Below are 13,000 nucleotides of genomic sequence, written 5' to 3'. Positions count from 1 at the left end.
GGAGCAATTTGTTTTTTGGTTTTGAAAAAATACGTGGAAAGGACAACGCAGATTTGGAGGAGTCTTGTTTCAGCTCTGCGTTTGGACTGAAGGCCAGATCCAATCAAAACTACTGTACCATTTCTGATTTGTGTAACAAAGCATTCTTTTTACCAATAATGGAAGCTCTTTTGTTTCAGCTGTGCTGGTTCTGTGTATATTGCAGGTTGATTGGATTTGGTCTCGGATCTTGTTAAACTCTCACTAGTTGCTGTTCAAGGACTTGTACCAATTACTGAGTAACACAATCAATAATATGCCAATTTTTGTGTTACCTTCAGTTTGTGTGTGTGTGTGTGTGTGAGAGTGTGTACGCACGAGTGGAATTGTCTTTTTTTGTTTTTAAGAAGTTTCAGACATTTGTTTGATACTATGAAGAATTTTGTAATTCTTTCGAGAGGACGACTGTTCAGTGAAATACACACATTTCTTTTTACCCCACGATTAAATCAATTAAACAGGAAAAAATATATAAATTTAGCATTGCATGTTGTGTTTTACTGTGGTTTGCCTTTGGTCGGGCTGATTGAAGAACACACAAGAATATTATATGGACGGTTTGTGTCACTCCCAAAGCTTTTTGTCTAGACAAACTGAATCTTTAATACCTTAATTGTTTAAGTGTTTCTTAAATTGTTCTTACTTTTGGTCTTGTCTAGTAGTGAAATAATCCGATGTTGAAGGCTAGCTCTGTAGTGGAGGCTGAACTCATGTTTGTCCTCTGCCTGTGTTCAGTGTGACGAGTTCAAATCTAAATATCTTACTGTATTGTAAATTCATTCATTTAAAGTTTGCAATAGATACTTTTGCAGAGAATTTTTTTTTTTTTTTTTTTTTTTTTTGGTTTGTTTTATAAATCATTTAAAAGAGAAAATATATTGTTTAAGTAAAAAACACCATGTCACTTGCTTTATTCAGCTGTACATTTAATGCAGCCTCTCTAATACAGTGAATGGTATGTTTGAAGGCGGGAAAAACAGAGGCTACCTCACTCACATTTATATGGAATTCAATAAAAAAAGGAAACCAATTGTTGGCTGTCGTTGAAAACTAGGTTTAATTTTTCCTTTAAAGTTTCGCAGTTCTCTAGTTTTTACTAATTCATCGCAGATTTAAACCAAATTGCCGAACAAAATACGTTTCTGCTGCTATTAGTAGTTACAAAAAAGATAATTGTTCTGGAACTAATTATTCTTGTGAGGGCTGTAGTGCTTTTTTACTGTTAGCCTCGTGATTTAAATAGCGACAGTAAAAAAATAAATAAATAGTCGTATGTAACAAGAATTAATATAGACAAATAAAACACGCGTGTTAAAATGCAGTATGTGTAGTAGACCTGCATGAAAAGCGCTGGAACGGTCTTTCGTTTGTGTTCCTGGCCGTGAAGAGTTCTCATTCGGAGCAAAGGGTTCTGCACGTTTGCGGCGTAGTCCAACACCGCTTTCTTGAGCGTTTTCTGCCATCTTGTGGACACATAAGAGAAGTATGTTTTTATTTTTAATGTCTCAACAAGTGGGGATTGTTACAGAAGTTCTTCCAGGGTGTTTAGTTGTTTTGTTTATAAAGCGTTGCTAAACTGAGGTAGAGTCGGACACTTAAACTTGACGGAAATCATTATTCTTGTGAATGTATTCTATTACAGGTAACATCCACAAAATATTATATATTTTGAAATCTTTTCCTACAGTTTCCAAATAAGTAGTAATTAAGCCTAGAAGTTTAAAGGAATAGTTCACCCAAAAAAGTAAATCATGTCATATACTCACCCTTAAATAGTTCCAGATCCAGATCTATTTTTTTCTGCCAAACACAAAGGAAGATATTTTAGATCTATTTGTGTTTAAAGAAGCATCAGTATATTCAAGCATAGCATTATATGAATATTAACAGGAAGCGTCTCACTTTACCTGTATTCACCCTAAACATTATTATCCTTACTGTAGAGATCAGTTCTGATTCGGTGTTATTTATTTATAAAGCTCTTTTCTTCACTTAAAAACCACTTTGAGAAGTATATGTAATGAATAGATGGATGGAAGGCTTCAAACTAATGGTTTCCAATTTCTTCACAATGGCACAAACAAAATCCTTCAGTGGGTCTCTGTGAAGGGAAGGAAATGCCATGGGGTGAATTCAGCCATGCGTCCTCTTATTACTATAAAACACACCTGCCATTCAGAGTAAAACAGGTCTTCGCTGGTTTCTCAGGCCTCATCTCCAGTGTCCCTGTAAGGGGTCATCTATGACCCTTTTGTCCAGATCAGCTCCCTGAACTCGTATAAAGCCACAAAAGACACATGAGCCTTTCAGAAGGACACCGGCACTCGACATGAAGCTGTAAGTTAACAAACTACTCTCTTTTCCTCTTATTTGGGTTCATTTTGTTGTGATGGATTTAGTCAGGATTTAAATAGAATAAAATACAAGATGCGTGTTAATAGTTTTCAAATATGAATGATATTGCACGACGAGAGAGACAGCTCGACAATATCAAATGTGTGTTTATGTTTAATTTATATCGACGTTTGGAAAATGCTGTCATTTTCCCTCTCGTTCTCCCTCCTGGCTCAGGATCAACATCTTCCTGACTGTTCTAGTCTTTATAAATGCTGTACATTCAGCAGCTATGAGAGGTAAAACATTTTTTTGCACAATATAGCATTATATTATTGTATATTATATATATTTGCTTCAAAATCAAAATATTCAAAATAATTCATAATGGCATAATTTACTCAATTTGTTAGAAGGAAGTGAAGATTTGTTACGTTTTTTGAAGGGTGAGCATGTTTTGTTTTTGTTTTTCTTGCAAAAGGAATCATTTTACATTCATGTTACGTTGATTAGTTATTCTGATTTTATACATCCTCTTCTCAGATGCATTTGAAATGAATCAGCCTCTTGAGCACTCTGATCCAACACAGCTCTCGGGTCTGTGAATTTTTTTTATTTTCTCAGTATGACCTTTCTTGTGTCTGTTGCATGGACGTAAAGGGAAAAGCAATTAGTGCTTTCACAGAAAATAGTCCACTGTGCTATTGATTGATGGTTTCTGACCTCAGGAACCCCTTTTCCTTAGAAATGGATCTAGCAACAGAGAAGATTCTGGATCCTGTACATCCAACAGATCCGACTGCAGGTCAGTGATCAGACTGTGATGGAAAAACTGACGTAATCGTTTAAAAAATTAATAACAGTCCTAAATGTGACATTATTAATCATGATTTGTTTCTCTCTATTTACAGAATGCAAAGCCCAAGAAATTCTTGTCAACTCTGCTGGCATGTTTTATTGTTTCTTCTTCTTTTTCTTTTCTTTAATCAAAGCAAATGTTTGCACTTCGAAAATATTGCCCGTCTAAAAAGGTGTTTTAACTGATATAGACTTTCCCAATACAACACCCAAGCCAAATCTGGTTGATCTTGCAGGTAAATGATCTGATTCAATAAAAATAAGACTGAAGTTTGAACGTTATTTTTGTCAACTGAAAACAAATGATCTCTCTATCTTGTCTTTCCTGAGATGTTACCGAAGAGAGATCAATCGAGAGTAGCAATTCAGGTGATTAGTGCCCCCCACCCAAAAAAAAAAAAACATGAAAAGTAAAGCTAAAACAAGTAGCATATATTGTTTAGATTTTTATTATTTCTTAATTTTTAAACAGACAGCGGATTAGCGGAAAGAGCATCAACTGAAGACAGCAGAGGTAGAGACTTCATTATATTCGTGACATTTATTATACTTCTGCATGTAAGCCTGTAGATGACAGGAACACTCCAGCCTGTAAAATATAATCATATTTTTGTCTGCGGACTTGTAACTAATTCACTATACTGTTTGCTTCAGAAGGTGACGGCGACAAGAGGTCACAGCCCAGAACAGCTCTCAAAGGTATGCTGCTGGATTCATGTGATTAAACAGTTTGTTTCCATTCCTTTTTCATTTTTATGTTGTATACTTTGTCACTGAGGGTCAACAGACGCCCGCAAAGCATTACAGCTGCATTATGGGAACTCAGCAGGCAAGCAATGGCTCCATCTGTTCTCACCCTGCTATTGTTTGTTAACATATCTGCTGATGTGATATTGTGTGTTAATACAGAGAGTATGAGTGTGGACAGGACTGGCATAAACTTAGACGTGACTGATGGCTCAGACAAACATTATGATAAATCAACAGGTATGTACTTTTATATATTGTATGTGTCATAACGTATTTATTCAGCAATAAGGCATGGAATTGCCCCTAATTAATTGTAATATGATGTTACAAAAGATTGATATGGTAAATAAAATAAAGAAAATCTGCAAAATCACCAAATCAGCATCTTAGAATGATTTCTGAAGGATCATGCACTGATTCAGTGTTGCCATCACAAGAATAAATTACATTTTAAAATATATTTGAAAAGTTATTTTAAATAAATGCATAAATAAGTGCAGACTTTTAAAGATACTTATGTATGTGTCTGATAAAAGTGAATTTTATTCACTAAAATGTACGTTTTTACATCTAACAGACTCAGACTAAAAGCAATAAAGCTCAAATTACAATTTCACAAGGTCTGTACAAAAGTCATGTTTTGGTTCATTATTGGCTCTACCAACTGAATTAAGAAGTAGTACAAATTATTCAACATATAAATTAAAGAAATTGTTAAAAGCAAGTCAAATTTGTAATCATGTGGATTTTTCCTTTTTTTCTCCTTATAATATTGGCCTTATTATCCTTGTATGATATTGTATGTAATCATAAATGATATTGTATGTTTATGTGTGAAAATGTACTGTATTTTGTATATTTTTAGGTTGCATTTTTAAAAGGGGCAACATATGAAAGTTGCCCATTGGGGCTAACACTGGCTTATTTACAGTATTTTACTGTCCCTTTTAATAAAATACATTTAAATTCAGTAAATAAATTGGATATATTTTCTTTCCATTTTTTACTGAAAATATCATCTTACAATTCTGTGCAGTGATTGAGGAAGTTAGCAGTCAGGAAATGGACGGACCTGAGGAGAACGGGAGATACCGACCTCCAAGGACCTGGAAGAACTCTTTGGTCACAGACACAGGAAGACCATATCTGGACTTTATGAAAAAAGAGGATCGCATAATTCAGAGTTTTGCCGATAGAATGAACCTCGAAGACCAGACTGGTAAACTACATGATACCGATAAACACCTGAAGGAGAGTCTCGGAAGAGCAATGGATTTGGACAGCCCAGAGTTTGTGGACACTCCGGACAGAGCAGACCTGTATGACAGTGAAGAACGTGGTGGGGGTCGAGGGACATTTCAGACACAAATCTCAGGTTAGTTCATTATAGTACCATTTCACTAATAAATAATCGGACAAACGCTGCTAATGAGACTCTGATTAAATATTATGCAGGAAGCAAAGTGAAACTGAGCTATGCTGTTAACCAGGACGCACTGGACAACAGCAGGGAGCCGGCCGATCGGATTCCAGGATGCACTGAAACATCTGTTGAACGTCCCATGGAAGAGAACAGCAGCCTTGATGCCCCTAATGTGGACCAGGAGATTCAAAAGGACGCAATGATGTCCCATCAGAACCAGCTAAGAAAAATATGTCCCACCAAGAGAGAACGAGCATCCAGCAAGCCAAGAGCACCGCTGGATTTAGATAGTCCAGAAACAGGGAACAGTGAACTTCTGGATAGAGACAGCAGAGAGAGGCTGGAATATGTGGCAGTTCCTTTATAGAGAGTTACGTTTTTGCCCAATCTTTTATTATTATTATTATTGTTTTTCATTTTTGTTTTGACTGTGTGAATTTGATATCTGTTTGAACTAATACCTTTTTTTTGGTTGTACTTGCATATATAAATCATTATTCATTGGTTTTTACATTTTGTGACCTTGAACATGAATTTAATTTTATTTTTTAAAATGCTATGAAATAGCTTTTCACATTTAGTAAAAATAAAGTAATATGAAATAAATAAAAATAAAACAGCCTTCTTCACACAGGGCACATTAAAATAAAACAAAATATGAAAATAGTTTGTATCAGACCAACACTATTACTGCTACTACTAATACGAATTGTGTTAATGGGTCTTTTGCAAAGAAAATGTTAATTTTAATATTTTTAATAATGGTAAATAGTAATTATTATAATGCACATTTAAATAATATAAATAATACCTGTATAATAATAATTAATCATATCTGTCCATTTAAATATTTATTTTGTTTCCCCAGTACTCGGCATTTTATATATATATATATATATATATATTATAATAACAGAAAATTTGCATTAGTGAGTGCAAGGAAAAGGTACACGTCCCACTTTACCATTGTTCTCCCTAAGTACCAATATTTACTACATAGTAACCCTTGTTTAAATGCCCTTAAATGTCCTCCATATGCAGTTAATGGCACTAATGTTCCATTCATTCCACTGAACTGATTTGTGTCCCACTGACAGTATTTTAAAAGATTTAAATGGCTTTTTTCAGGTCAGAGGTTAGCAACGGTGCTTTTTCTGCTAAATTTAGTCCCAGCTCGCACAGAACGGCTCGCTGCGAGTCTATCATTGATTTAACACAGCTAAATGATTAAATCTCTCAGCATGTAGCTTTAGACAGACGAATAGAGGGTATTTATCAGCTATGACAAGACAGCTCGCAGCTCTATAGACGCGATGGTGATGAGTGTGTCTAATACGTCGGCCAGATCCACCTTTCCTATCCGTTTATCAGACAGATCCCGCTCTCTTCTCCATTTATCATATAGATCCCCTTCCCGCGGGTGCTTATTTGTCCTACGGTGTTGATTTTGGTGGGTTTTCACAATCAGTGTCCAACTCGCTATAAGAGGGGCTGCAGGTATCGTCCTGTCGGGGTCATAAATCACGCAGTCTCTCGACTATGGCAAGCTTCATCAACTCTACCAGACCTCGGAGAGTCTTTTTCTTACTCGTAATCGTGACAGAGATGTCAGCATGTCTAAGGAGATTTACAAGAGATTCTCACTCAAAGAAATTGTGAAAAAAAAACAACTCCACTTACAGCTGCGTGGCTGCTCCAGCAGGCCTATCGATCTCCACACGCCAATATCTGAGGTTATTGAAGACACATTCGTCTGCAAAAAGACCCTCAAACTACAACTAATACTGCTGAATGAGAGACATAGATCATATGAAACAAAACCTCCTACCAGGGCATTATGAAAAGCATTAAAATGGTCTAAATCAAGTTAAAAGCACTTTGTGTTGATTCGGCTTGTCCAATCCTTTTATTTGGGAAAAAATCTAGTTAACTCAGTAGACTGTGGCACAGTGCTGATTTAATTCGTCCATCCTGTTTTATGGAAAAACAAAAACAAAACAAACAAACAAAAACTGTGAAAATGGGCAATCTGTAACCATAAAGATACTCATAATTATGTCAATAGCGCAGCCATGTGTTTACGACTGTGTAAACTGCAGCCATGTGTAAACTGATGCAAAAAATGCTAGTTTTAGTGTTTCAATGCCATGTCAATACCTATACTATAAAAATTATTAACAAATACCTATAAAAATTTTTTTTTCAAAGCAGTAAATAGAACAAAGATTACTGAAGTAGGTTTTGCAAGAAAATGCTATACTATAGTTTTTATGTTTAATTTATTAATTGTTTTGCTTTTTGAGTTTTGGTAATTGTGTACAAAATGCATTTTCAGTTGTAATTATGTGTGAAATTTACTGAATTGACTGCAATTTTTTTTTTAAATGTAAAAATCTAAAATGGCCGCAAAAATGCCAAGAACAAAGATCAAATAATGCACACGTTTTAGAAGAAATATGTACTAAATATCCTTTTTTTTCATTATTACTTGATATAAAATTTAAATGAAAAGCTTCCCATTTAGACTTCTAAAATATAGGTTCCAAAGGGTTTTTCTTTGTGATGCAAAGAAACAATTATTGGTTTCCCAAAGAATCTTTTAGTGAACAGTTCTTAAAAGAACCCCATCTCTCTCTCTCTCTCTCTCTCTCTCTCTCTCTCTCTCTCTCTCTCTCTCTCTCTCTGTAAAGAATATTTAAAAGAATATTTAAGAGCCTTTTGTGGAATGGAAATGTTCCAAGAATGTTATCAAAATGATATCAAACTTTTTTTTAAGTATGCTTTTAAAAATTCCAGCAATTGCCCATTTTTACTTTCCTTGTAGGTGCCTCACTGCAACCTTGATTTCGTTTCTTCTCCTCTTTTAAAGAGGAACAAGTCAAACTTGTTTTTGTGGTATTTATATCACATTATGCCACAAATGCTGTCTGCTGAGATTAACTTGCATTGAACCCTTTAAATCTTTTAAAATGATTACAGGCCTTGTAACAACGTTGAACAGATCTAGTGCTCAATGGCAATCGCCCAGTTTAAGGAGTCATACTGTATGTTGTCATCTCGTCCGGCTTTACAGCAATAGTTCCCACGTGTGGAAGGTGACAAAGGGCAGCTGATCTGACACATCAAAGCCTGTCAACATAACACAAACAATGGACATCAGCAGATTGTACAGTGATGTAAATCTGTCACTTTTTGACATTAAGATAATTATTTCAACCTTCACATGCTCAGATTCCACCTTGCAATACTATGATACTTCTCACGAGAAAGATGTTGACTTGTTACGCATCTTGTGTGCATTAAATCTAGAGACATTTAATACCTCCAGAAAGATCTATCACTTGTATGAAGCCTTTGGGACAGCACAGTGCAGCTCCACACTGTCTTGTGTGTATATTTTATATGTAAAGCTATACAGTACATTCAGGACAGCAGACGATTCGCAAGTAATCAATCTTTATAGACCAAAAATAGCCTTAAAAAACCCATATTTAATCATTTTTTTTATTTTATGGGTCAAAGTTGACAACCCTGTCCAAGAACACCATGCACGGTGCTCCACATTTTTCAGATTCCTCATTTATGGAGGTTCTGTCCAGGGACTCGAGCCCTGTAAAACCAAGTGCTTCACCGAGCACCATCAGCACATCCAGCTGGTCCTGGTCCGTGCTAAATACACTGACCTGAATGCTGTCTGTGTGGCGTGATGCTTAATATATTTAAGCCACTTATATAAATAAATAAGTCACATTTCAGCTTGATACACAAAATTGGAAAATCGTGGGAACCTATTCAAATCCCTTAACCAGACACAAATGTTTGGTTAAATGTTTTTTTCATTTAACCAAAATCTCTCAGATACGTTCCCTCTTGGCTGCGGTTGCGTATTGTTTGTGTGTGTGCTTGTGTGTGTTTTTTAATCATTCCCTTTATCTCTCCAAACCGGTTTTTACTTGGCTTTTCAAATGGATGAAAACAGAAAAAAGTTCAACCAATGAACTAAAATTAAACCATTCAAAGCTTTTCATCCTCTGCGATTAGCGAGACACCCAGATAGCCATAAGACATGAAAACAGATTCATTTTAATAGCTTGTTTCGTGTTTTGCGAGTGAGTTGAATCATTCACTCGTTCAGTGATTCGTTCAAACTGCGATTCATTCGAAAACGCCACAGACGCGGGCGATTTCGATGTGGTTCCGGCTTTGGAAATATTTTCGTTAACGGAAACTTTGGGAACGTAGCGTCTAAAATGTAAGTCACTCTACATAGTATTTTTGTTTTTGTTTATTTAGTCGTGTCTAGCTTACATGCGAAGTGCTCGTGTTTAATTTGCGTTAAGTTTCCATTATATGTAAATACGGAACGCGCGTACATTCCTTCAGGTTTATATTACGACCCAGTAGTCTGTTTGATTCATCGTTTAATTGGAAAACTGGTAACTGCGCGTCGAATGTTTCATGTTCCAAATTTATACATATCTAGAGATCAGCCAGTTGGCTATGTTTACGAGACCATGAAGTGACCACTTTAGACGGATAAATATGCTTACAGATACTACATAAAAAAGAAGAATTTTTCTCTGCCCGGATTTTGAAAGACCGACAAGAATAATGAGACTCTGCTGAAACATGAAAAGCTGTGAGCAAGACGTAAATGCTGACAAAGCTGATGGGTTTATTGGTCATTCAATAGAGTCTCGATTACATCTTTGCTGTGTTACAGACAAAACCAAATCATGAGTTTGTAATAATGACTGAAGCCTCTTTTGAGTTGCTGTCCCATGATGACTGCTGGATAGCTGACCATCTGCCAGTGAGTCTGGTTCTTTTCAAACCACTGATATCTTCCGGCTATGGGTCCAGAAACCCCTGCGGCCCCCAGTGCAATTTGTCCTCAGACCCAACGCCGAACCACACACCAGATCAGGCGTGTGAGCAAATATGTGTGTATGTTCACCATGGAGAGCTGTTTCCGTCTATGCGGAGTGAGGGGGAACATGTGTGACCGCTCCGTGTCTGGCCGCAGCCTCTGCGGGAGGAAGTGGAGTTTTATTCTGCAATGGCTTTTCCAGGCGGAACAAGGACTGGGAAGGAGATGCAGAGGGAGAAAGAGGAGAAGGAAGAGGAGAGAGACTCATTTCGTCCGATTCCAGCACCTCGCAGTGAGCCTTCACACAAAAGCATGTTATTCAGAGCCCGTCAGAGTAAAATCAGCAATTTCCAGATATTAAATGATGGATAAAATGAGTGTGTGTTAAGGGGGTACAGGGGGCATTGTGGGTTGTGGGAATGTCAAGAAATAACTCCCAGAATCCTTATTCAAACTTTAATGTAGCTCCTTGAAGGATCTGATCAGGATCTTTGTGTCTGGTTCTGTTTTCAAACCCAACATCTGGGCTCAGCTTCAGTAATATTTGCTGACTTATTGCTCTATTGTTAAGTTTCTTTGTGCTTTATTGGAATTGGTGTTTTTTAACTAAATAAACACTTTTATGTCCCAGGTGTTGATTTTAATTACAATCAACAAATATCTTTCTTTAATGAACGTTAAATTATAATTTCAAAATGTATTTTTGCTATTTTGTATGTCGTCTGTGCATGTTTCTGTATTTTTTGATGATGACTTTAAGTCTTAAAAAATGAAAAAACATAAAATATTGTCGCAATGAGTGAAATGACAAACCATAAAGATTTTGCATGTGCAATGTTAGAAGAAAATGTAAATAATCTAGTCTAAAATAATAAAAATAAAAATAGTTTTTGTAGATAGTTTCACGTGGCCAAAGTAGACAAAATTCCAACTCTCTCAAGTCAAAGTAACCGTTATTCAACAAAGTATAGTCTAAAAAAAAAAAAAAAAAAACTCTGTCAAGAATCATAGCTTTGCTTCTGTGCTTATTTAGTGCATCATGTTGATATATGTTTTGAGAAAGAGTTGTCTAGTTTTTAAAAACCTTATGCTTAGTTACCTACTTAAATGTTATTAATGGTGTTTCTGCTCTGAGAACGCACCTTAGCCAAAGACTAAATTTTATGTCTTTGAAACCAGCTCATAAAACAGCCTCTGTGCTGATTCTGCATCTACAATTACCTCAAACGCTTCTAAGCAAAAAGTATTCTCTTAATTATTTACTTGTGTCTTGTTTTCAGACCAAAAATATATAAACATCCTATGAAAAGGATAAATTACTCGGAGAACCTAAATTACTTTTTTTAAATTTTTTTTTATTTAAGAGAATCTAATTTAAATTTTTTAAGCCTCCAGCTATTATTTCTTTTAAGTAAATGTCTTGTTAAGAATGCTTAGGTAATCCTAATGGAGCAAAATCACTCAGTAAGAAAATTAGTTTCGTTTTGTATGCTTCAAAAAACTGTTTGGGCTGATGTTCACATATACCACCTTTTATTTATTCTTTTAAAACCTGGAAAAGCAGGAGTGGTTTTACTGGTGGGGTGGTGGGTGACAACCTTGTGAACTAAGCCTTTGCTTCTTGTCGGAAATTTGATTAAATGCGGCGAAGACTGGGCGACCCACATGTCTGGGAGTGGAGATTTTTCATTTTTCTTTAATACTCATGTTTAATTTCATGATTGGCTAAAGCTCCAGGTGGCTGCTTAATGTCCAACAGATGGGCCCCTCCGCAAACCCAATTTTCCATTGCAGGCTGATGGCAATAAAAGGAGGGATTTTCACAGTTCCGCAGGCACCCCTCGCATTTCCACTCTCCCAGGGGCAGAGAGAGAGTGAGCAAGACCGCAATGTTATACTTTGTTTTTATTAAAGCGTTTGATTGACAGCAAAGGAAGATTTTTCCAGTATTAAACTCTAGGCCCAATTGAACGGGACAAAGTACACCAAGTCTTGATTTTGAGCTACCGGGACTGGGTCATACCACCTTTCTCTTTCTGTCTCTCTGTCGTTCTCTCTCTAACTCTCTTCCTTTTCTTTTTTTCAGGGTCTGCTATGAAGCCAATGGCTCTGTGGTGAGCCACAGGGAGCTGACAGATTGGCCCTTAGGATCTCAAGGCTTCTTTTACAATCAAAACTTGTTAACTCACATTTTTACTTGAGGATTTGGATGGGATGAAGAGAGAAAGAGGGATTCAGAGGGAGGGAGGTTTAGAAGGAGAGAGGGGCCTTAGGATGCATCAAAGCCGGGGTCTTGTGAACACATGTTTGGGCATAAAAGTGTGTGTATGGATTGGGAGTGCTGTAAAACCAAGAAGAACTTATTCTCCTAAGGCCAGTCAAATGAAGAGAGAGAAGCAGCTGCAAAGTCCAACTCTCCTTTGTCCTCACCGTCCTCATCCTCTTCCTCAGTGTGATATCAGGGGTCAAAGGTCAAGACATAGGTGCAGACTTAAACCTGAGGGAAGGTCACTCTAATCCAAGATCCGAGTTCTTGGATACTTGACAGGATGGGTAATGTTTTCTGTTATTACCAAATTTGCTTGTAATATTTACCCATGTGTAAAAGGCATTTTAATTAGGTTTTGTTCAATAATAAATGATTATAGTCAATTTCATAAATACCATGTTTTGAGTTCGTATGTTCGTAGTGATATTACTTTTTTCATGTTTATAAAAATGTTTAT

General features: G+C 36.3%; 1 protein-coding gene across 1 annotated transcript; it reads left to right on the top strand.

Moving 5' to 3' along the window:
• Positions 1 to 672: 672 nt before the first annotated feature.
• Positions 673 to 5,891, top strand: zgc:194210 (uncharacterized protein LOC794982 homolog). The gene is given in 12 exon segments (XM_043261118.1): positions 673 to 2,376; positions 2,611 to 2,672; positions 2,787 to 2,819; positions 2,917 to 2,970; positions 3,119 to 3,178; positions 3,285 to 3,467; positions 3,562 to 3,600; positions 3,704 to 3,745; positions 3,886 to 3,930; positions 4,141 to 4,218; positions 5,018 to 5,356; positions 5,437 to 5,891. Coding segments are annotated over 12 exon segments (1,278 nt in total). The 5' UTR covers positions 673 to 2,368; the 3' UTR covers positions 5,772 to 5,891.
• The last annotated feature ends 7,109 nt before the right edge of the window (positions 5,892 to 13,000 follow it).

Source organism: Puntigrus tetrazona, chromosome 16 (assembly GCF_018831695.1).
Source record: "Puntigrus tetrazona isolate hp1 chromosome 16, ASM1883169v1, whole genome shotgun sequence".
NCBI classification, from domain to species: Eukaryota; Metazoa; Chordata; class Actinopteri; order Cypriniformes; family Cyprinidae; genus Puntigrus; species Puntigrus tetrazona.
This window is presented reverse-complemented; position numbering and strand designations above follow the sequence as displayed.